This window comes from Lissotriton helveticus, chromosome 3_1 (genome assembly GCF_964261635.1).
Source record: "Lissotriton helveticus chromosome 3_1, aLisHel1.1, whole genome shotgun sequence".
NCBI classification, from domain to species: Eukaryota; Metazoa; Chordata; class Amphibia; order Caudata; family Salamandridae; genus Lissotriton; species Lissotriton helveticus.
In genome coordinates this window covers 987902050-987925916 of record NC_136061.1, presented here as the reverse complement: position 1 = coordinate 987925916, position 23867 = coordinate 987902050, and the positions used below count along the sequence as shown (strand labels likewise).

The window sequence follows — 23867 nt, the reverse complement described above, 5'->3', positions numbered from 1 at the left end:
CCTGGGATCCCGCACCTACGCGCCTGAGTGGTACTATACCTGGCAGATATTGGCAGCCATCGGCAACCCCAGTACACGGCCTATCCCTGCTGATGAGGGGTAATACCCCGAAACACGTGTCCAGGGATGGCGAAGACAGCGAAGATAGCAGAAGATCGAAAGATGATGCATCGCGAACACTTTACTACATTGACCAGAGTCCTTAGGGGTGACACCGTCGGTGTGTGAGTAGTGTGCGACCCCACCCCCATTTGTAACTTTAAAGCTCCCTTGAGCAGCGGGCTGACGAGCCTGGGATCCCGCACCTACGCGCCTGAGTGGTACTATACCTGGCAGATATTGGCAGCCATCGGCAACCCCAGTACACGGCCTATCCCTGCTGATGAGGGGTAATACCCCGAAACACGTGTCCAGGGATGGCGAAGACAGCGAAGACAGCAGAAGATCGAAAGATGATGCATCGCGAACACTTTACTACATTGACCAGAGTCCTTAGGGGTGACACCGCCGGTGTGTGAGTAGTGTGCGACCCCACCCCCATTTGTAACTTTAAAGCTCCCTTGAGCAGCGGGCTGACGAGCCTGGGATCCCGCACCTACGCGCCTGAGTGGTACTATACCTGGCAGATATTGGCAGCCATCGGCAACCCCAGTACACGGCCTATCCCTGCTGATGAGGGGTAATACCCCGAAACACGTGTCCAGGGATGGCGAAGACAGCGAAGATAGCAGAAGATCGAAAGATGATGCATCGCGAACACTTTACTACATTGACCAGAGTCCTTAGGGGTGACACCGCCGGTGTGTGAGTAGTGTGCGACCCCACCCCCATTTATAGGTGCTTTTAGCTAGTTGGAAATCGGACCGAATCCCGGACCTTACACAATAACTTCACCAGTTGTGGTCCGTTTTTGGGCATGGAGAGACCCTTAATGGCTACACTGGGGGACAATTCCAAATACGCTAAGATATGGGATTACTTTATTTCCATCCTCTATACAGAGTTTTGGGAACTGACATCCCCTGCTTACTTACAAATTTTGAAGCTAATCCCCGAAAGCGAGTGGAATGGTTAATGCCTGACTGCGGGTGATGGGCTCGGGGCAAAGTAGCGGGAGACTTTGTTTGTCACCTTCTTAGGTGGCATAGGGGCTATGCGGCGAATGGCACCGAAGCATTCAACCAATCGCGGGACGCTGCATTCCGTTGTGTTGCTGGTTCCTATATCTGATTCCTGTGATATTTAACTTTTCTTAAACGGAGGAGGCGCTTTGTTTTCTTCTCTATTGCTTTACAAAAACAAGTGGTGCATAAACTCTTAAAGTGTGTTTTTCCTCAGCGCTGTTGTAATAGTCTCACGTGTGTGGACTTTAGCCTGGCTGTGCAATCATGGCACGAGTCAGCAGCTCTGCATGGCCAGCGGTCGGGAGATGCTGACTCATAACACTGGCTGCAGCTCTAATCTAAAGGGTTAGAGAGCAGCCGGAGTGGTCAGCAGCACTACTGCTAGACATAGCAGCCCCACAACTGCCCACTGCAAGCAGCAGCACGAAGCTTTGCATAGCATCACCATTACCATATATTTTGGCATGCTTCTAAGCGCACTTCTACACCAAGCTTTATGCAGTAGTGAAATGTGTGCTTATAACCGCATAAATACTCTTTTACACATGACAGTAACTGCTTGCACAGTTGCCAAGTTTTCCTGATCCATGCATGATGTACTTCTCTAGTCCAGGTTTTTCCTTTGAATTCTGGTACTTGTAGTCCTGTTATTAATTCAATAAACAAAACCACAAGTCTGAGAATTCAAACAAAAAAACCTGGACCAGAGCAGCAAATCACAAGTGGACCTGGGAAATTGGACTGGGTTGTGCATATAGCAGTTTTGTTATCCTGTTAGCACAGTGAAATTCGTAGTGCCGGTAAACAGAACAGCACATAACAGCACTGCTGCCGAACATACCAGCACCATTACAACAAACCACAATGAACTACCGGTAGCACCATTAGTACTGCACATACCAGCTCTGTTGTCATAATACACACCGGTGATAGGCTCTCCATTGCTACGGTTAAGTCAGAGTTTTAATGAAAAAACAGTTATTTTTGTTTTGCTGTGGTGCTGTTTGACAAAAGTACATACCTTTCCTCCCCAAAAATAAATAAATCCGATTTTGATTCGGCATGCTTGAATTTTGAACAGATCCATCAAGGTGAGGGAAAGTAATTGTCCAACAAATGGAGTTTCCCATTCTGACTTTTCCCTCCTTTACAGTAACAAGCATTGACATAGCCAATAGGTCTCGCCTTTGGAACCTTCTAAGTATTTAGTTATGCAATACAATATCCTTGGTGCAACATCATCAACTGTTGCATGGCTAAACACTTATAAGGTCCCAAAGGCGAGACCTATTGGCTATGCCAATGCTTGTTTATTAGTTGGTCCATACGCTGGAGATTATTCTGCAACATTGTTTTTGCTGCGGCTCAATTTCTTCTGAAACTAAAAGCTAATCTTTCACTTTTGTATTTTGGGTTGTGCTTTATCCCCAAGAGCTCATATTTTCAATACAAAATGATGTTAACAAAACAAAACAAAAACACATCAAGCTACCGCAAGTAACCCATCGTGAATATTCAATTTAAAAAACGCACAGATAATCAATTAAACACTTTCAAGTGACTTTGGTTTCAGCAGTCTTGTTCCAGCTCATTTCACATTTCCCCGCCAGTCTCTCAAGGACAAACACTTTAAGAACATGGCCCATGTATGTTTCCCTATCCTGACAAGCAATCAAAAGAGCTGAGAAACTTATTTTGGAGAGAGCGTTCTAAAGATGTAGAAAAACACAGTGCTTATTTATTTTCAGTCAGTGATTATTTCACTGCAGGTTGCAAAAATAAAGCAGTTAAAGCTAGACTTGTACATACCAAGTAAAGTGGAGGCTGCTTCCACCCCGCCGTTGTAGACCTTTCGATTGTCAACAGCAGGATAAATTTCATTCCACAAGATCTGGACATAGTAAAGCATCAGGTAGTATCCGGCTGAATTAAAGATCCACCAGAGGGACCAGACGCGCAGCTGTGGCAGTTTCACAATGTTCTGCAGCTCCTTCAACATGCGGATTAAAACTGAATTCCTCCAGTTCGCACATAGCTGTTTCTTCACCTCACTCTTCTCTGCTATGTTCATTTTATCCAACTCTGAGGGCGAGGCACCATTCAGAACTGCAGATGCAGGTTGAGATACCCTATTAAAGAAGAGACTACGCTTGGGCCGCTTTAGCAAAAATGTTAGTATCAAACCCAAGCACATGAAGCCCAAAGAAATGAAGTTGAGAGTAACAAAGGGCAGCCCCCCTACGGAGACACAAATCTGGCCCAATACAGAGCTGGTAAAGACACCCATCAGCACGGCAGAGCGCGAGTAGCTGGCCATGCGCTGGTATCTAGCAGGGTTGACCAGAGAGAATATATAGGAGGAATAGGCTACCCGGGCAGCCATTGTGATGCCATAAAAGAACTCCATGAACTGCATGGCAATGATGTCCGTGCCATAGATAAGCAGTAGCCATATGGATATGTGGCTCAGACTCTGTAGGATCAGCACAGGTGTGTAGCGTAGGTAGTCAGTCAGGAGGAAAATTGGCACCAACACTGCCATGTAGGAGTACGGCAGGACTGGCGTTATCTCATTAGTCACCTGCACAACACAAAACAAACAATATTAGAGACAATGAGGAAATACACTTGAGATATTGCTTTCTTTGTATCTTTTATACTGTGGGAGATGGCCTGCATGTATTAAACTACTGTGAAGTCTAATGGGATGGCATATTAGGTGGTTACAGAGGGTGAAACAAATAAGAGTGCTAAGTGTGACAAAGATGCACAATTTTCAAAACTATATGGATATGGAAATGTCAGATTCGGTTAGAAGATAATAATTTTTGATTGCAGGAAAAAATGAAAATGTTCTAGTAAACATGAAGAGAATGTTCAATTCTATTAAGGACTCCGAGGCAAGGATTATGCTCTCTTTTCTTTATTTTGCACTCCAGCAGACTTCAACATTAAAAAACGAACTTTCCCAAAATGCACAAGGGGAAATGGTCAAACAGTCAGCCAATCAACAGTGCTGTATGTCTATAACAACAGGAATCCCTCCAGACTAGTCCTCTTTCTTGACAGCAAAAGGATAACTTTCACTTATTTCTATATTTAGTTTTGGAACCTTCATAACCCAAAACCATCCATAGAAAAACTATGAACCTGAACTTCTCAAATGAATTGGAACAAACTTAAGTTCTTATTCATACATGGACGTCATTTCAAAAGAAGGTGTCATATCATAGCATATGCAACATCTGATAAGAAAGGAAAACAGATACTTTTACCTTATGAGAAAACATGGAGCCATAATAGCACAAAGCAAGTAAGGAACGTCACCTGAAGGATTGGGTCACAAGGAGCCTCGAGTGGGAAAAATCCTCGACTCCGAGTCCTTAACAGAATGTAAACGTTCCTTCATGTTTAGTAGGAAATGTTTCATTCTATGGCAGGGCAGAACCTGTCCACCACCAAAGACGCTTTATCCATGATTGGTTTGAAATAGAACCTCTTGAACATCAAGTCCGAGGAGCAATCTGCAGCACTGATAATGTCCTCCAAATGAAACCCCAGAGAAAAGGCTTTGGATGCCTTTGTACCCCTGACACAGTGAGTGCCAAACTAGGAGACATCAATGCCTGCCCATCGGATCCAGCAAGCTATGGTGGCAGGAGCAACTGCTTTAAAAGGCTCCCTGAGGAATAGCAACAGCTGGCGTTCCCCAGGAGGACGGAGCTACCCCGTCATGCTTTCATAAGCCTTTCAGTCTCTCCACAATACGGCAGAAAAAGATACTCTGTCTTTCACTGAGACACATATCCAAAATCTGATAGCTTCATCTCCTTTTTCATCGGTAGCTTTGAGCACTAGCGCAAAAGAGCAGAACGAATCAGACAAGTTGATTCGACTACGTAAAAAACACGCAAGAACAGAGCTACACGGTTACTTTCTCTTGAAGCACCTCAAGGGTGGAACGATCCCTTGGGGCCTCCAGGTGAAAAACGTACCCGTCATCTTTACAGAAGACGCTGAATACAAAAAAGGCTTCAGCTACATTAATACTAAATGCAGCTGGGACCTTATGGTCCATACCATCGAAACGGCACAACGTTTATGTAACAAGGAAGCACAGGAAATAGAGGAATTGACCAAGTCCATTGAGACCAGCCAGGTGGTCACTGATGCTAAGTCCCTTTTGGACAAAATAGACAAAGATATTCAAATCTTTAAGGACAACACTATAATTGATAAAAACAACAGATACGAGCGCGACGTCAAGGCGTTTAAAATAGAACAAGTTTACCCATTCCTACGCGAGGACTACTATTTACAATCAGATTCGTGTCAGGCCTTATCAACATACCAGGGCAGATCCAGAAACCGATTTAGTACTTTCTCAAGCACATCTTCTTCAGATTCATCGGGGTCTAACAACAGCAATCAAAAGAAGGGAGTGTCTTTTTTAGACAAAGGCAAACAAACAAAACCCAGGTACAAGGTACCATGGGAAATGCGAACCCGGAGCAGCAACTACAAGTCATAGGTAACTCCTCAACTGTAGTTAATTTGTCATCTAGAGTTTTGTCCATGGAGGAGGAAACGGTACTCAATCTTGGTTTAAAATTTGTACCTAGTAGGAACACCGATTTCACTAAATTGAAAATGGAAGCAATAGAATTTTGCCGGAAAATCAGACTGAAGGCGTTTTTCGCCAATGCTCCATTAACCTCTAGTGTAGAAACAACTGGTTTGAGGAACAAATCTACATTTGTTCCTTATACTAACATCCCAAAACAGGTTCAAGCCTTTGAACAGACATTGTCTTCCATCACCAAGATGGAGAAAGCCAAGACTTTTACCAAACAAAATATGAGCAAAAAACAGAGAGACATAATAGGTTCGCTTAAAAACGACCCTTCCATAGTTATCAAACCGGCGGACAAGGGCGGGGCGATAGTCATCTGGCCCCGCCCGATGTACCTGTCAGAGGGTGGCAAGCAGGTCAACAACACCACCTGGTATCGCGCACTAACAGAGGACCCTACAAAGGACATTCAGGGAAAAATTGCGAGAGTCTTGGACTCCGGCAAAGAAAGTGGTTTCTTGGGCAATAAGGAGTATGATTACCTCTTAAAGAAGTACCCCAGGACACCAGTCCTCTATCTTCTTCCGAAGATACACAAGAGCTTGACAGAGCCCCCCGGACGTCCTATCGTGTCGGGCTGTGACTCCTGTTTAGAGCCAATAGCGCAATACGTGGATTTCTTTTTGAAGCCATTTGTGAGCCAGGTCAAGTCTTATTTGCGTGACACAACCGACTTTTTGAATAAAGTCGAAGGTACCATCTTTGATCCGCAATCGCAAATCATGGTTACAATGGACGTTACGTCCTTGTATACCCAAATCCCCCAGGAAGAGGCCCTAGAAGTCATGCAGATATATCTAGACATGAGAGAAAGACCACATCGAGTTCCGACTGCCTTCATTTTAGAATTGGCAGCAATAGCACTGAAGAGAAATTACTTCACTTTCAACGGCCAGTTCTACATGCAAGTGAAGGGCACCGCCATGGGATGTCCTTATGCCCCAGAAATGGCGGTGCTCTTCATGGCGCAGTATGAGGAAAGGTTTGTGGACATGAATAACCCTTTTAAACATCAAATACTACAGTGGTACAGGTACATAGACGACGTCTGGCTCCTGTGGCAGGGGAGCCAGACCGAGTTATTGGCCTTTCACGGATGGCTCAATACTAGGCACAGAGATATAAAATTCTCGATAGAAAACAGTCCTAGTCGGATGACTTTTCTGGATATTGAAATGAGGTGTGTGGACGGTAGGTTGGTTTCGTCTTTGTTCAGGAAGGACACTGACAGATTTTACACCACAGAAGCGCACATCCTCGCAGCTTAAAAGCTAATTTACCCTATGGGCAATTAATAAGAATAAGACGGAATTGCTCAGAAATACAAGACTATGAGCTGCATGCCCAAGAATTTTGCTGTGATATGCAAGAACGTGGTTATCCACGGAAGCTCCTCAAACATTCTCTTAAGCGTGCAAAATATACGCCTAGAGAGGGTCTATTGCAAACTAAACAGCGAGCACCTCTGTAGAAACTTGTGTGCGTTACCACCTTCTGTCCTGACACACACAAACTGAGACAGGCTGTGTTAAAGAATTGGCATTTATTGGAGGGGCTGAGTTGCCCGTTCCCCAAACCAATTTTTGCATACAGAAAAAACCGTAGCATTGGCCAGGAACTCATCCGAGCTGACGTGGTTATTCCCAAGCCCAAGAGTGACTTATTGCCGCAATGGAATCTCAAGCCTATCGAGGGTCACCACAAGTGTGGTAACTGTGTCGCCTGCTCTAACACAATAGAGGGCGATGAGTTTGTACACCATGGGACTAGGTGGAAACACAAAGAATTTTCTAATTGTAGAACAAAGAACGTTGTGTATTTGATTCTATGCCCGTGCCAATTAATTTATATTGGAAAAACCAGCCAGCAAGTTAACCAAAGAATAAGCCAGCACCGATCACGGATCAAGAAAAAGGTCATGTCTGCTCCAATGGTGGAGCATTTTTGCGAGAAGTCCCACAATGAGCAAGAATTCACATGGTCTGTTCTATGCACTATAAATTCCAGGTCAAAATGCCATGACGTCGAACGCGTTCTGTTACAAAAAGAAGCGTGTCTAATTTTAAAATTCAATAGTGCACAGACTGGTTTGAATAATCTGTCTGAGATAGCGCATATTTAATTATATCTGTCCTGATTTGCATCGGTTAGACATCCCTGGTTTGCCCGCTGGTCTTGGTCCCCTATCGCATGAGAACAGGTCACTGACCCAGAGAAGCCACTCTAAACTCCAATACATTCTGGTGGATTCACCTTTTTGTTTTAAAATACATAACCCAATAAATAATTGGAATGATGTACCCATCATCTTCAAACTAGGATAAGGTGCTGCCGACAGCAAGCCCAGCTTACTTTTTCAAGACAATGAGATTCATGGGACTATATGCCCCACAATGCATCAGCACAGCTTTTGCATATAACAAACAGGAAACAGCGGCGGCCATCTTCATTGAGAGAAATTTGAATCCTGCAGTACAGAGCAGCAGCTCCATCCACAGGTATTTGCCCTATTTGCACTAACACGCGCTTGCTGAGCACTGAACCAGTGAAAATATTCTAAAAATATTCCACTAAGGTCGCGCTTCGTTTTTTCCTTGCAGAACGCTGAAATCAACAATCTGATTCATGCGCATTAGAGATTAAATCAAGGTAGGCAATCTCTTCGTGAATTCTCCAAACGAGTGTTTAACATAACGTGCATACCGCTAAGTGTCTGAATATCAATTCTCCCACATCCCAGAACCCAAACTGATGGCAACACCGCTGCCTATGGATCCTGCCAGCACTCGGCACTACCTAAAGTAAAAGGTACGCTTCCATTTCCCCAAACTGTTCCAGCTAGTGAATATATTGTACCATTCACGCAATTATAAAAATTAAAAACATCCCTTAAATTCTTTTAGGCTTCTCTGCTTGGCCACGTTATTCATTTAAACGGACCTCCAAAAGACCGCCTCTGAAATTCTACATTGAGCAGCCTTGGTATGTAGCGTACACCGATATCACAGCTACTTCATGATAATAAGGAGCCCACACACTAGATTAAGCAAAACATTGCTTTTGTATCCCACAGATACAAGATACATACAGCCCTGATGACAGACCAGTGACTCCAGTCTGGTCTAGAAACGCGTCGTGTGTTCTAATGGTTTCTAAATGTAAATAGTTTTTGCCTTTAATGTTTGCTAAAATTTGTTTAGTCTTGTAAATATTTGTAAATATTTGCAATCCATGTCTTTTTTCTGCCAGTAATTTTTTCAAACTATAGAAAACATAAAATGATTGACACAAAATAATGGTGTCCAGGGAAGCGATAATAAAGTGTCTCTTACCCTATATCGAAAAATTGTATTGAGTCACTGTGGTTTGGGCATTTTGTGTTGTTTACTATTCATAAGCCTTAAGGCATCGAACCGCACATCGTTTGGGTGATTTGTCGAAGGCTGGGTAAGACACTACCCAGGAACCTGTTTTCGTACACCTAGAGATATGAAATAAAACTCCCCGAGTGTAAAGACCCTTTACGAGATATCCAGGGCTCTCACATTCAATACTCTCCTGCAGGACAGAAGGCAAAGAAGCATAGCCAACTTCAGTGACAACTCCTTGCGCAGCAAGTATCTACTTGATTGCCAAAAAAGGAAAAGGAGTAAGAACTTATTAACATCCCACTCGGACGAGTATCATGGCTCTGGCGGAAGCTGCAAACCGATTCCTCTCATTAACTTACACACCAACGGATGTTCTCCCACCGGAGAACCCTGACCTGGGAGATGACCTGTGGATATGACAGATCCATAAAATGATTAGTCCTATACGTCAACCCTAGGGACGCAAAGGATGCCAAGTAATTCATGATAGAGACTACTTCACACCACATGAAATCATGATCTCTTCGAAGACATCAACGAACCCATGTGGACCAAGTAGACCGGTATCGTTTGTTTGTTTTGTCTGCCCATGCTGCCGCCAGCTGTCTCTCAGCCTCCTGTGAAAGGCCAGAGACTCTCCAGCGTTGCTTCAAATCCGCCGGGCCATGAGAGCCATACGTCCCTGGAGGACTAACAGATGGTGATTGCCTAGTGCTGTGGTTCCCAAACTGTGCGCCGCGGCGCCCTGGTGCGCCGTTATCAGTAGCCAGGGGCGCCGCGCACGATGTGGGAAAGATAGCATCTGGCCGGCGATGTCAGAAGTGCAGAGCGCCCGCCAGAACACCAGAGTAATATTGTGTTTAAGCCTTGGAACTTTCAGCTTCAAATCTGCGCAGTTTTTTAAAAATATGTTTATTTCTGCAGCTTCGGTAGCTTGAAAGAGAAACTGTGGATAAAAGCCACACAAAGTTCTGTGACTACGAGTGACGAGCGACTGAGTATGTGTGAATCAAGGATTGATTCACACAGTGAAAGCAATTATGCATGAGCCAGCGATGAATGAACGCCCTGGAGAAAAAGTTAAAGGTGGTTAACTGAATAAGAGACTGATGTTTAAGCATTCCTTTGCGACCATTTCCTTTTACCTCCGCCATTTCCCAAGCATCATTTCTCGTGGAGCATGCAGATGGGGGGCTTCTCCAGCTGCACTCAAAATAATGGGGGGCTTGTCCAGCTGCACTCAAAATAAAATATAATGCCACTGGATTACACTCTTTGGGGCTTTTTACAAGCCCCTTGTGCCGCAAGTGCATCACTTTTAACATGTGTAAAGTGACGTATGAGCGGCGGAAGGGGCTTGTAAATAAGCCCCTTTATTTATAGTATTTGTTATTTTGAGCAATGACTTTTACCAGGATACGGTGTGTTGGTGGGCTTTCAAACTTCAGTCACGGGTTTGAATCCCCTGCCTTGACCATCTCAGTTCCAAGACTGACAGCTATTGAATGTGAGGCAGTTAAACTTGTTACTGCAGTGCTTACATTGTATATATTGACTTAGGATTTTTTCTAGAATGGTAATTGTCATCTTGTGATAATTAATCAAACATGGAGAAGAAAGAGCAAAGCAAACAATTACAACAGTAACCAGAGCATGGTCGCATGGGTTTACGCAATCTGCCATGCTTCTTTGCGAGTGACCCTGGAGGAAAAACTTCAAACAAATGATCACTTGAAAGTTCAGGTTTAAGCAGTTGTCGGAATAGGAGGTAGCATGGTTCACCTCAAAGTTTGGCATCCAAGTCATACTTCATTGCTCTCGGAAAATGACTGCTATTATCTGCTGGCTGAAGGGTCTCTGGTGCATATGTACGAAGATTGACAATAACTATCGCTAACATTAGTTAGCAGCAATTTTTATATCACTGTGTACCCCACGTACAGGAGAGTGAAATGGGGGAAATTGACATGAGGGTAAAAAAACGAGGAAAGACACAGAAGGAGTGTGAAGAGGGGAGCTTGAAATGAGGGGGAAACGACAGAAAAAGTACAAAAAAGAGTGGAGGAAAGACACAGAGGACACAGGAGAATAAAAGGGGGAGATTGAGATGAAGGTAAAAAACGCAGGAAAGAGTCGACACAGGAGAGTGAAGGGGAAGCTTTAAATGAGAGAGAAACGACAGAAACAGTGCAAAAATGAGTGGAGGAAAGACACAGAGGACACAGGAGAGTGAAAGGGGGAGATTGAGATGAAGGTAAAAAACGCAGGAAAGAGTCGACACAGGAGAGTGAAGGGGAAGCTTTAAATGAGAGAGAAACGACAGAAACAGTGCAAAATCGAGTGGAGGAAAGACATAGAGGACACAGGAGAGTGAAAGGTGGGCTTGAAATGAGGGGCAAATTACAGAAAGTGGAGGAAAGACCCAGAAGAAGAGTGAAGGGGGAGATAGAAGTGAGGAAAAAAACAAGTGAAAAAGGAGAGAAAAAGCGGAGCGAGAGAATGGAGACCGAGGTCTACTGTACCACCAGGGATGAGGCGCAGGTGAAACCTGCAGGTGGAGGAGGGCCTCCAACACCAACACTCAAGAGTGCAGGTGCTCGGGTGGGGAAAGGCCTCACTTAATGGTGGAGCTGGGAGGGAGAGCAATTTCACTGACAATGAGTCAGTGGTTATATCCCCACATCTGTACCATACTAGCAGCCAGACTCGCCTTTCATGTGTAAAAGTTTGAAAATGATTACACCAGCGGGCTCTGCCAATATTTATCAGTCTTTGGCATGGTCCAGTAGGTACAATTCAAATCTTGAATAAAACATAAAAAGAGAAACTTGCTGCATTGAGGATAGAAAAACAAAAAGGATTGCTTTGACCACAAAATGCATAAATGAAGCACAGATTATTAATCTGTGTGCTGTGGAGAATTAAAATGATCCCTCCTGCATTCCAGTGCACAAACCCCATAGTAAAAGGTGAAATGCCAATGGCATGAGGTGGGAGAGTGGGCTCTGGGTTGGCCACCATGTCAGGTCAAACCAACAAATATGTGAACCACCGCAATATTTGAGTACATCCTGTATCTCGCCCTCCGTAATGTGCATCTATAAAAAATATTTGTTGTGTTTACTTTTAAAATGAATAAAGTGCTGTAGATATGCACCCCAGGTCTTGCCAATATGCAACTCGTCACCTTTAATTTAAAGAAATGGTGAAAAATCATCTGTCCACTGTCCAGTATTCCAAAATGTGAAATGTGATGCTCTTCGGGTACTACTTGATGTGCTTACAACACCTCTGAGAATGACTAATGGTCTGCTGGTAGTTTGTGAATAGCTAGCTAGCAGCTGCTCTCCTTTTTATCCCTAATACCTTCATTGCATCCCAATTCCTTTAAGGAAGCCAACAGGAAGTATTCCCGAGGTCTTGCTTACATCGCCCCCACCCGCCCACCAGTAAAAAAATGGTGGGGAGCCACGGCCAACTGCCAGTTAGGTCAGGGGAGCCACGGGTTTAAAAAGTTTGGGAACCACTGGCCTAGTGGATCCCGAAGGAGATCCGGAAGGTGGGATGGAAGGATTGGAGAATTCAAGAAAAGTTCCAGAAGAACAGGAAACCACACTTGAGACCTCAAGAACGGAGTGATCAAGATGACATTCATCCTCCGTCTCCTGATTGGGGTTGTTAATCGCATGATCATAGCAAATATTGGAAAGGCGCCAAACCTTTCCAAGAACCAATCTTGAAGGAAGTTATTTGTTGCCTCTTCCACAGGATCTGTTTTTCAACTGTAGTACCTGGGTAGTTGGTGGTCCAACTGGGACGCAAAGAGATCCACTGAAAACAGACCCTACAGAGCGTTTTGCCTCCGAAATATCCTTGGATGCAACTGCCAAAGAGTCGTGTCCGACCAAGCCCTCGAATGCCAGTCTGCTACCACATTGGTGGCACCTGGCAGGTGTTACGCAGACACATTGTGAGAGGCAGAAGGTCCAAAATGCTTGGCAAAATCTGCCAATTCCTTGGTCCCGCCTAGATAGTTGATGTATCTCACTGACTCAAGGTTTACTGCACTGACTCTATGACAAAACCTAAAAAGGTTATCTGCTTGGAAGGAGGCAAGAGGGATTTTCTATCGTAGACCACAAAGCCCAAACTTTGCAGCACATCCACAGTAGTTTGCAATTGCGCTGTCAGGCGCTCCTGGCATTGATCCAAGAGCAGGCAGTCGTCTAAGTAGATTATGAGATGAAACGTCTTGAAATGAGGACCTCTGATTGTGTGGAGATACCATGTGTCTGAGGTCAGCTGCTCCTAATTTTGAACAGAGCCAACCGGCCTCCCAACCTCATACGGGAAGACGGGTAAACCCGCACCTGTTTGGGCTTGGAACTGCTCTCTGGAGGCACCGCTGAGCCAAGGGAACCTCTCTTGGTGGGGAAGACGTCCCCTTGCTTGGTCTGGCTCTGGAACTTATTGAAGGCTCTGGGAGGGCCTTAGGTGTAGAAGCAGCCGACCGAGTGCCCTCTGACATGGCCGGCCCCAACAGAAATTCGAAGCTGGAACATTTTGATTTAAGCCCGGGGTGAGGTGGCAACAAATTTGCCCAGCTCTTTAACAAATAGCTCTTCAAAAAGCCTTTGAGTGGTCTGATGCACACCCTATTTTGACTCAAAGTTCATTCAATTGCTCACGGCGAATGTTTGGCATGCTAACTTGTTGCGTGCTCCGTCACAAAAGTATGCGTTGTGTAATACCCACAGATTAGAGGTTCACCATTTCGCGTCAACGGCAAATTGCACAGCCTTTACAACAAACCAGTTTATACCAAAGTAATCCATTTTAATCCGATAATAGTCCATTTTTTTCCCCAGACTTTATCAATGCTTTATCGATTCAAATAAAAAGCTGACGAGATTGCAACATTTTTCAATGCTCCGAAATTGCCCATTCAGGCCTTATTCACTGGCACATAGGAATACTCTGTTTCGCCAGGACAACCACATCATTATTTACCCAATGCATTTCGCGCTAATCAGCCCTTCGTCAGGGGTATCTACAACAGCTCTACACCAGTTACATGAAAAACAAAAATTATATTCCATTGTTGCCACATCCCTATAGTACCCTAAATGATGATTAAACAGTAATTACAAATTAATTAGAACTAATCCCCCATGTACTGCACCCCCATTATTGCCAAATATCTCTAATTCAGTGCTTCCCTGAGTTGCAACCAAGTGCGTGCTACCACAACGCCTTGTTAAACAAAAATAACTTTTGAAGTACTCGATACCTGTTTAAGTCTTGGGACTGTGACCAGCAACATAACCTGCTCGTCCACCAACGTGCACATGCAACCTATTTCACTCCTCCCATTCATAGCACGAACATGCAATCCCGCCCTGTGAGTACCAATTTGTGTCATCAAAAAAAAATGGAATAAAACCACTTTTTGCAATTTATCCATGTTGAACTATATTATACATAATGTTCCAATTATTAATAATGTCTATTATACATAATATTATGCAAAATAATGAACTCTATATTTATCAGCAAATCCATGTTGAGATATATTACGGCCCCATGTAGTGGAGTCTCTTCCATGAACGCGATGTAAATAAAAGCTTTGTATATTTTATAAAAAAAACATCTGTGCAAAACGGGATAGACGTTACAATTCATACATACTTTTTAATTTTAATGTGGAACCAGGAATGTCTCTAAACATATGCACTGTAACTTCTCACATGAGAAGATGTTTTTAATTATGTGTGAATTGTAACGTCTATCCCGTATTGCACAGATGTTTTTATAAAATAAACAAAGCTTTTATTTACATATTGGGTTATTCTCAATGTAGTTTTGTTAAAATAATTTAGTGCACACTGATATATCTTATGGTTTTGTTGATGATATTGAATGCATTGGTCTATAGTAACATCTATGTCTGGTTATAGCACATGATCCATATTGAAGCAAACTCCTAAATACAGAGACTTTTGCCCAAAAAGATTGATTCTGGATTAGGGACTACTTGTTTCTTCTAAAGTTATGGACTGCCAGGTGAGAAGAAACTACTGCAATCGACCCTCGACAGGTGTAGAATGATCGTGGAGATGGAGAAGTCAATGGGGCCTTTTGTGAATACCGAAAGTAGTAACGTTATGATGTTGTCCCAGTTTAATAGGAGTAGAGTTAGGAATCCCAACTTTACCTCTACTAAATGTCTTCTGTGAATACCAAAAGTAGTAAGTTTAGGATTTTGTCTCAGATTACTTTTGTGGATTGGGCTCACTGTTGGTTACCGGATGTGGCATTACGGGTTGGTGTACCTTCACCCCGACCTTTGAAGTGGTTACCTCTGTAGTTACCTCTGAAATAACCTCTAGATGAAGAGGTACGAGTTTGTGATATGTAGGGAGATGCAGAGGCATCTGTACATGGAACCTGCTCTATAGGAGGCGTGACTAAAGGAACCACGAGGAGCGGGTGTTTGAAGTTGCCAAATCCATGGGGGCACTTCAGTGTCCCTTTCATTGTTGCTAATGGCTCCTTTACCTGTGGGCCGAAGAGGTGCTCTTTATCAAAAAGTACATTAAGTAAAGTCTGCTGGACTTCTGGTTTAAACCTAGAGATATGCAGCCAAGCATGCCTGTGTAGGAGGACACTAGTATTAATGCCACTGGCAGCAGTATCAGCAAAGTCCAGTGCGCACCTATTGGAAGAATTTGAAATGAACTTCCTTTCCTGAACAAGTTCCTGCCCTGTCTTCTTATGTTCCTCTGGGAGATATTGAAGAAGTTCCTCCATCATATCTAGCCAATAACACTGGCCCAGTTTGCAATCCGCCAATGATTAGCAGATGGTGCAGTAACACGTTTGCCTGAGGCATCAATACGTTTAGATTCCTTATCAGGAGGCGGTCCGTCGGCTGAAGTTTGTGAATTAGCCTGTTAACGAGCATTTGAGATAATTAGGGAGTTCGGTGGAAGCTGGCCTTGAATAAAAATTGGGCCAGATAGAAAGGCCTTATATTTTTTAACAACCCTACGGGTGATACTGCAAGCCCATGCAGGATCCTTAAAGATATCTGCCTAATGCATCATACATTTAAGCATTGGAAACTCTGGGTGTCGTACACAATGTCTCAAACAAATAAACTTCTTCCATGGATTCTTTTTGCAGTGTAAGGCCATGGGATGCTGTTGACCTAGCAATAAGCTCTTGATAGGATTTAGTATCTCCAGGAGGTGAGGGCTTGGCACGGTATAGATCTGGATATGCATCCCCTGGGGGTCTATGTTGTAATCCTGCCAGGGGTCTAGTGGTTGTGGTGTGCCATAAGTGTCATCATCCCCTCCCCCCCCCATCCCCACATGGGTTTGTATTTGGAGATCCCGGAGGTGTAATATTTAAGGGATCCTGTAGCGAGTGGGGTGGAGAAGGTACAAGTGGTGGAGGTATGGGAGATGATGAAGAAGGAAGAATAGGGTGTAGGGGACAGGTAGCCTTGTTTTTATTTTCCTTTTTCTTCATAGGCAGTGGTACATCAATGGCATCTTGAAAAGGAGATTGCCGCTTTGCACTTTGCAATAATGCGGTCAGTATCAGGATAAATATGGATCAGTTTCTGTTTGGGTCGAGTCTATCCTGCATTGTTTCCAAAATAGGTTCTAAGAGCATAGCGGTAGCCGTTTTTTTGTACCGTAGGTTTTGGAGCTGAACAGATTTTGGCTTTCAGAACCAGTTGGAGTCTCAGCTCTGTGAGGAACTGGAAGACTTTGGGGATGCTTTTGGTGCCGAGCCAGAGGGTGTGGTAGCCGAAGCTGCAGTTCGGTGCAGATCATGGCCAGATGGCTGTGGTGGCCCGGAAGTCTTTTGTTTGGTGGAAACTGAAAGTGAGGCAGGTGGGGGATTCGAGTATTCATGGCTCCTTGACCCAGCAGCAGATAGTGCATCGCTAGATCGATCTCCAACTCAGAGTCTGAATCTTGCACTGAAAAGGTGCCCTCTTCTTTGGCCGCCATGGCCTCAAGTTCTTCCTCATCCTGTTCGAAGATATCGGACGTCTCCTCGATTTCGTATCTCTGCGCCATGACTGCCGGTCCAACAGGGTCCTTTTGGAACGAAAAAAAAAATCGCCAGGCCTCAGTCTTCTTCTCTGTGCTCAGGGGAGAAGCACAGATTGCAGTCCTGATCATGGTCGGTCCACGGGTACTTAGAGTGGCACTGGGGGCAGAATCAAAACGGAGTCTGTTCCATCAGCAGAGCATCAGTGGAGAAGCGTGGCTCAGTGGTTAGAGGCGGCAGACCCGGAAGCTGAGATTGGTCGTGGACCAGGGTTCGATTCCCCGCCTCGGCGGGTCTCGGGCTGAAAAATTCCACGGACTCGACAATTCTCGCTCCGGTGCCTACTCGACTCACGGGGTCACACTCTGCGACTCTGGGCAATAGCTTGCTTAATCTCCACTACGGCCCCTCGCGGTGGGATGCCTGGCTTTCACCTTGTGGATACCCTGCCGGGGTATCTCACAGGGGAATACCAGGACGGGTTCCCTAAGCAAGCGCCTTGATACCTTCGGGTGATACGTGCGCTATATAAGTCGCAATACATTTACATTTACATTGTCTATGGAGTTGAGTGAGGGTAAAAGTATGGCCGGAACAGACGAGGCCCAAAGGCCGAGATCGGAGCAGGTCGATCTGACGATTGGAAGTCTTCCGAACTTAGAACGCAAGAAAGAGAGCACGTTTGAAACAATAATACAGACGAGGGTAAGAGTGAATTGCGCACGGAAAGGATCCCAAAAATGAAATCGGCGTGCAGTAATACATGTCTGAACCAGACGACGAACAGAAAACAATCAAACAATAAAATGATGCCCATGCGCATTATCACCAAGATGAGGAGTCATCTTACTTCACGACTCTAAAGACTTCTTCAATGAAAAACAACTTGCAAACGTGTATCTACAGCCACACATGCCTCAAACACAAAATTCCACAGAAAGAGAGGGTCTCTCAACTAAAGAGATGCTTAGGGGTGCATTGAGCTTGGTAAGAAGGCTTCTTTCCTCTATTTTGCAATAGGAGACTGAACAACTCAGATTAGGTGATCCTGAAGTATTGGATGCGTTGCATATGCAGATCTTAATAAATACACTGCATGTCTTTCAAGTGCCTATCTGTAACCTAAATCCTCTTGCTCACTTTTTGCAGCAGCTCATTAATTCACTATATCAGGATTGCACAAGTGTTTCCAGTCTGTTGACACTATTGGGTTTTAGCCTACTTCTTTTTTTGACCTTGGTGGAACACCTTATTCTCTCTCCACAGTCAGAAGATGGAGAAGGGGATGGAGAAATGTGGGTTTCAGTTTCCTGTGATGCGTGTGTGGACAACGTTTTTCTCTCAGTAATCAGAAGGATGTTTGGGAGAACAAGTTTGACTTTTTTAAGGGCAAGTCCATCATTCTTCATGCACACACTAAAACCAGACACCCATACATGGACATTTGGGATAAATGCGCGGTCATCTACATGACCAAAATGGCCTCTTCGTGTTGACATTAATATTGATCAACAAACGTCTGGCTCAGGTACCGTGAGAGGGTCTACACAGCAATGGCGTACATCAAGAATAGAATGGAATGATTGATTCCCACTTTTCTGCCAGTTAGGAGTGTTCCTAGTGTTGACCGTTCCAAGGTACTTCACCTGCAGAACTGGTTCTTTCATCTTTTTGGTACGACAACGGAGGCTGCTGGTCTAGCAATTGAGAGGACAGGGGTCTAAAGACAGGCATCAGCTCTATCAAGTCAGGATTCTCAAACTGGCTTCAGACGAACCACAAAACTAGGACCATCACTGCACAATGTTTTATTCGTTTTCCAGCAGCCAGTCATTTTCTAAGCCTTTTGCACCTTTTAAATTCCCCTGTCTCCAGCATGGGATCTTTTTGTGACACAAACCTCTGTCAAAGATCTCTGGCTGAGCTGCTTCTAGAGGCACTGTCCAAGTATTCTAGCCTAAAACCAAATTTCTTCGTAGCAATTAGCTCTGCAAGACACCTGAGGCAAAGAGGCGATCTGAGGTAGAAGCCAACACAACTGTTTTCCCAGACAACCTGATTATCAGTTTAGGACTGGTCTTCCTCATGAAGGTGAGCTCTTTGTGGAAGATTGGCAGGTAACTTTCTTTCTGCATAACATAGTTAACTCCTGGCTTCATCTACCCAATTCACAAAAACAGTGGATAATAAAGCTACATTGTGTTGCTACTACCAACTACCACAGTGACAAACGTATTTGTGAATAGTACAGAATGAACCGGTCCCCTTCAAGTCGGTGACTTAAGACTAATTCCTACCAGTCATATGAGAAGAGAGAGATGGTCCTGTCAAGTGCATCGCAAGATACGTCTACTAGGGGAATGGGTTCACTCTCGGGCACCTGTGAGGCTCCTCAAGGACTGCATCTTAAACTTTTATTTCGACTGTTGACTGGGTGTGTGTGAGGGACGAGTAGTGTATGGTTCCACGGTACTCTATGCCAAGCAGCAGATAAGTGGGCACAAAAAAGATAACTGCTGTGTGCATACAAATAGATGTTCAAGCAAATTTCTGGAAACATACTCCTAAGGTACGTCCTTTGTCAAGCAAGGACTGGAGCATGAAGTAGATGAAGACAAAATGCTCAGATCACTTTTAAGTGATCTTTGTTTCTTTGACTCTCTCTTACTCATCCCATTGCTTACAAGACTCCAACCCTTGATGTACTAAAGTCTAAAGACTAAATTTCAGAACGGGTGGGTTTGAAGGTGAATTTATCTTTAGTGTCCCATCCTGAAAAGTAGACGAATGGTTATCGGAGGCACATTTTTTTAGTAATGGAAAAGGTTGGTTTACCAATCTAGTGTTTGTTTGATGAAGAGGGCAGACCTCAATAGATGTAAAAATAGGAAGAGTTAGATGTATTCCACCACAAAACAGAGGGTTACTTTGTATGTTCACTTTGTCATACTAGGGCTAAAGCAGGTATGAAAAGTCATTTGTAGACCTCCGGCTAACATGTATGTGCATCATCGAGCAACACTTATTCAAGATGGATGATTTGTGCATGTTTAGGGTACAACTTTCTGTAATTCATTTATTTATTTTTTGGGAAGTTTTATACATCGCAAACTCTGCCCGAAGGTATAAGAGGGCTTTACATGAGAACCAGTTGCGTTACAGATACATGAATTTTGTTAGGCATGGGGAGATTAAGTGATTTGCCCAGAATCACAGGATGTTAAGCATCCCCGCCGACACTTGAACTGAGTTTCCCAGCTTCAAGATCGAGGCCACATCCTCAAATTACTAATTCAAACTTTGTGATTGTGAGGGTTTGCATTAGTGCAATAATGGCAGTATGAAAAAAGTCATTAAGTAAATCATCTTGTTTCAGTTTTAGTTGTGAAGAATATTGCATAGATGTTCTACACTTTCCAATCACCTCTGATTTAATTGTTAACATTTGTACAGTGCACATAGTGCACCTTTTTCTACTCTATTTGAGAGCATAAAATGTTCCCACTGGTTTACTTGCACAGCACCCAAATACAAAAATGGCATGGTTAGGGTTTATCAAAAGAAATACTAAATAGAACAAATGGAAAGGAAGTCCTTATGTGGATATGTTGCTAAACACTGAATCCCTTCATAAATTGGAGGTTCTCCGTTTCTGATTCACAATGGCTTCCAAGTAACAGAGTGAAATGTTTTGACTCCCTCTGTGTGGTCAGTGTGAGCGCTCCATACTCACCAGGAGTATTGTGTAGCCTGCTCAGTTAGTGACATACATTTGTGACATAGATTGATGCTTATCAGTGGTATCTACATTTGTTGTGGGCTTCAGCTTTGTCAATCCCACCCCTTCGCCATTGAATCCATCAACTGATGGAGTCGGTTTTCTCACACTGATCTTTCACAAACAGGTTTCCATAATTCCAACCTAATCTAGGACATCCTCACATTTTCGAAAATCACTCCAGTTAACCCCTTCCCTCATTCATTTTAGTCATCCTGAAAATGATAACTCAAACAACTGTGTGTATAAGTATGTAAAGAATAAGAAAGCCCAAATTCACAGTCATTTAAACATTTTCAGCAAACAATTTTTACACATTTATTTTTTGCTTTGGTTTTGTGCCTATAGGAGGCTGGCAGCATCGCCGTCTTTTGAAAGGTAAACATCCAAGAAATACAGCGAGAGGATACTTGAACTAATCATGCCTTAATTGAGCCCTTATACTGCGACCAAATCTTTTCAATTTAAGTCCAAGGGCTGTATTACAGAAGTGCCCTGAGGCAAAGCTGGTGTCGGCAACTGTTTTTGCGCCCACTACGTTCTGTATCTTTGTGGCATCTTTAAGGCCAATTTGTTCTGGTGCACATGTTAAATCCAATGTATCGCTAGGCGGCACTCCCTCACTTCCATGGTTGCATGATCGCATGCAAATGAGGGAGTACCATAGCCCTTTACCCATGACCTACTACAAATGTGGGGTAAAGACAGAGGGAGCTGCCTTATTACCTCTGTGAAACAAGGTCAAACAAATATTAATACCAGCTGTGTATCAATGAGGTAATCTCTTTATATCAAAGATAGAAGATTCCAGTCACTGGAGTTGCTGTTCTTAATAAACCATAAAACCAATAGACAAGACCAAAAATCCGAAAAAGCCAGGTAGGATGTAGTTGTAGAAATTTGTCAGTAAAACAGGTTGAGTAGATTTTAAGTAAATGCAGAAAGCATATACTTATGATCACTACCATTAAATCAGCGGAAAAAGTGGCCAGTGTAATGAGTAAACAAAAAGTCCAAAAATGTAAAAGGTATTACCCCAAAAAGTAGCTTCATATAGATTGACTCCAGGTGGCAAAACTTAAGGCCTTTACCACCTTATGAAAGCTGCTGCAATGGAGGTGGAATGCTATACAAATATAATTTTACTGTTGCCAACACTAAAGGGCTTAATCTTACAGTGAGTAGGAGCCTTGTGTGCAAAGCCTAAGTCGGTTTAAATTCTAATCAAGCAAAATACATTAAGGTAATACACAAAGTTTCCATGGAGACCAAGACATTCTCTTCTAGATTAATCAGACCACTGAGTGCCTATTGTGCACAGCCAGATATCCGAGTTGTTTCAGAGAAAGAACATCAAACAGAGTAGAGTGCCAGTGTCTCAAATAGGAAAAGGGGGGAGGGGGGCGCAGGAGAAGAAAAGTGGATCAACTTTGCTCTGTGCACACAGAAAACACAGTACAGGACAAGTCAAAGGGGTATTCACGACTGGTGCTAGAGCACAAAAGTGGAAAAAGGAAAGGCAAAGGTCAGAAGCCACAACTCAGGCCTGTGATTATACACAAGACAAGGAAAGGCAGCATAATTTACCAGTGAGTGTGCACACACACACAAGAGAAGCGAGAGGGTAGATGGGTGGGGGGGAATAAGCAAGACAGGAATCATAGCAAGTGATAATACATACACAACAAGAGCGACAAATAGCAACACAGGGGTTTTATGCTATATGGTATGAGCTTATTATAAATGAAGTATGAACTAAGTAAACTGGAGTGGAGATACGCTGCTGATACTGGTGCTTTGCCCAGTCTGCCAGTTTCATGAATGGTAAGCTCTTCACGACCATCCTGAATGTATTTAGTTTCTGGATGGGAGTTGGGAATTAAATGTGTGGCAAAGAGACAAGAGTTAGGTTAGGGTTCTGGACAGAGTCGGATTGGGATCACAATTAGGGCCGGGCACTCCTAAAAACAAAAGTGGCCCACATTCAGAGATTGTGCCCCTTCATGAAACACCAAACTGATTAGTCTCATTGGGCACATGTTTATAGAAATATTTGGTCATTTTAACATTTTATAGCTTATAGAGCCATTATGTGGGTAAAAACTAGAACTACTGAGTTTTGGCAAGGTGAAATACAACGGTTCAAGGGCCACAAACACCTGATCTGATGGGGTATTTTAGTACCCTGGCCTGTAAGAAAATTACAAAAATCACCTGAATCCAGTAATTTTCCCCCTAATCAGTATGTATTTTAAACAGTAAACGTAAGGCAAATGCACTTTGTATTGATTTCTAAAGCGGTCTTAATGATCGTCAAAATAAAAAGGCAGAAAAGCCATGTTAAAAAGAAATAAGGTTTTAATAATATATAATGATTTGTCCTTAATTATCATGCACAGGCGTTTGCAGAATTTTAAAACATGAACAATGGGCAGTAATTTTTTTCAAATGTTTTAGTAGTTTTATATAGTGTGAACTAGTAAAGGAATTGGATCTATTTACACGAGCACCAGTTGTGTTAGAGGTGATCACATTTCTTTTTCAGCCTCATGATATTAAGTGACTTGCCCAGGATATTGAGCTAACGCCGGGACTCAACATAGTTATAGAGTTCTAAAGTTGGCAGCTCTGGTCAAGGCAGCGTCACTGCTAGGCCAATGCCACCACACAGTCGACCCTCCATACTCCCCCATCTTACACTCAGCCCAGAAACACTCTGGGGTCGAGGTGACTACAGCAGCTGGCCCCCAGTAAAAACCCTGCATACTCTCTCCCTCTCCGTCCACCAAGGCCCGAGTATCATGTGATGGTCCAGTTGGGGGAGGCTAGGGGAAAGGTGGTGCTCTTGGGCTGGGTCGAGCCCAGGGGGGTGTGGCGACACTGACCCTATA

The 23867-nt window shown here is 43.6% G+C and overlaps 1 protein-coding gene across 5 annotated transcripts in view; it reads right to left on the bottom strand.

Annotated features, from left to right (window-relative positions):
* Window positions 1-23867, bottom strand: part of SLC19A1 (solute carrier family 19 member 1) — a 180279-nt gene that overhangs the window by 34183 nt on the left and 122229 nt on the right. For all 5 annotated transcript variants that reach the window (XM_078681462.1, XM_078681465.1, XM_078681463.1 and 2 more), the window contains exon 3: window positions 2934-3705. In XM_078681462.1, coding sequence (XP_078537588.1) covers window positions 2934-3705 — 772 coding nt within the window. The remainder of the gene's footprint in view (window positions 1-2933; window positions 3706-23867) is intronic.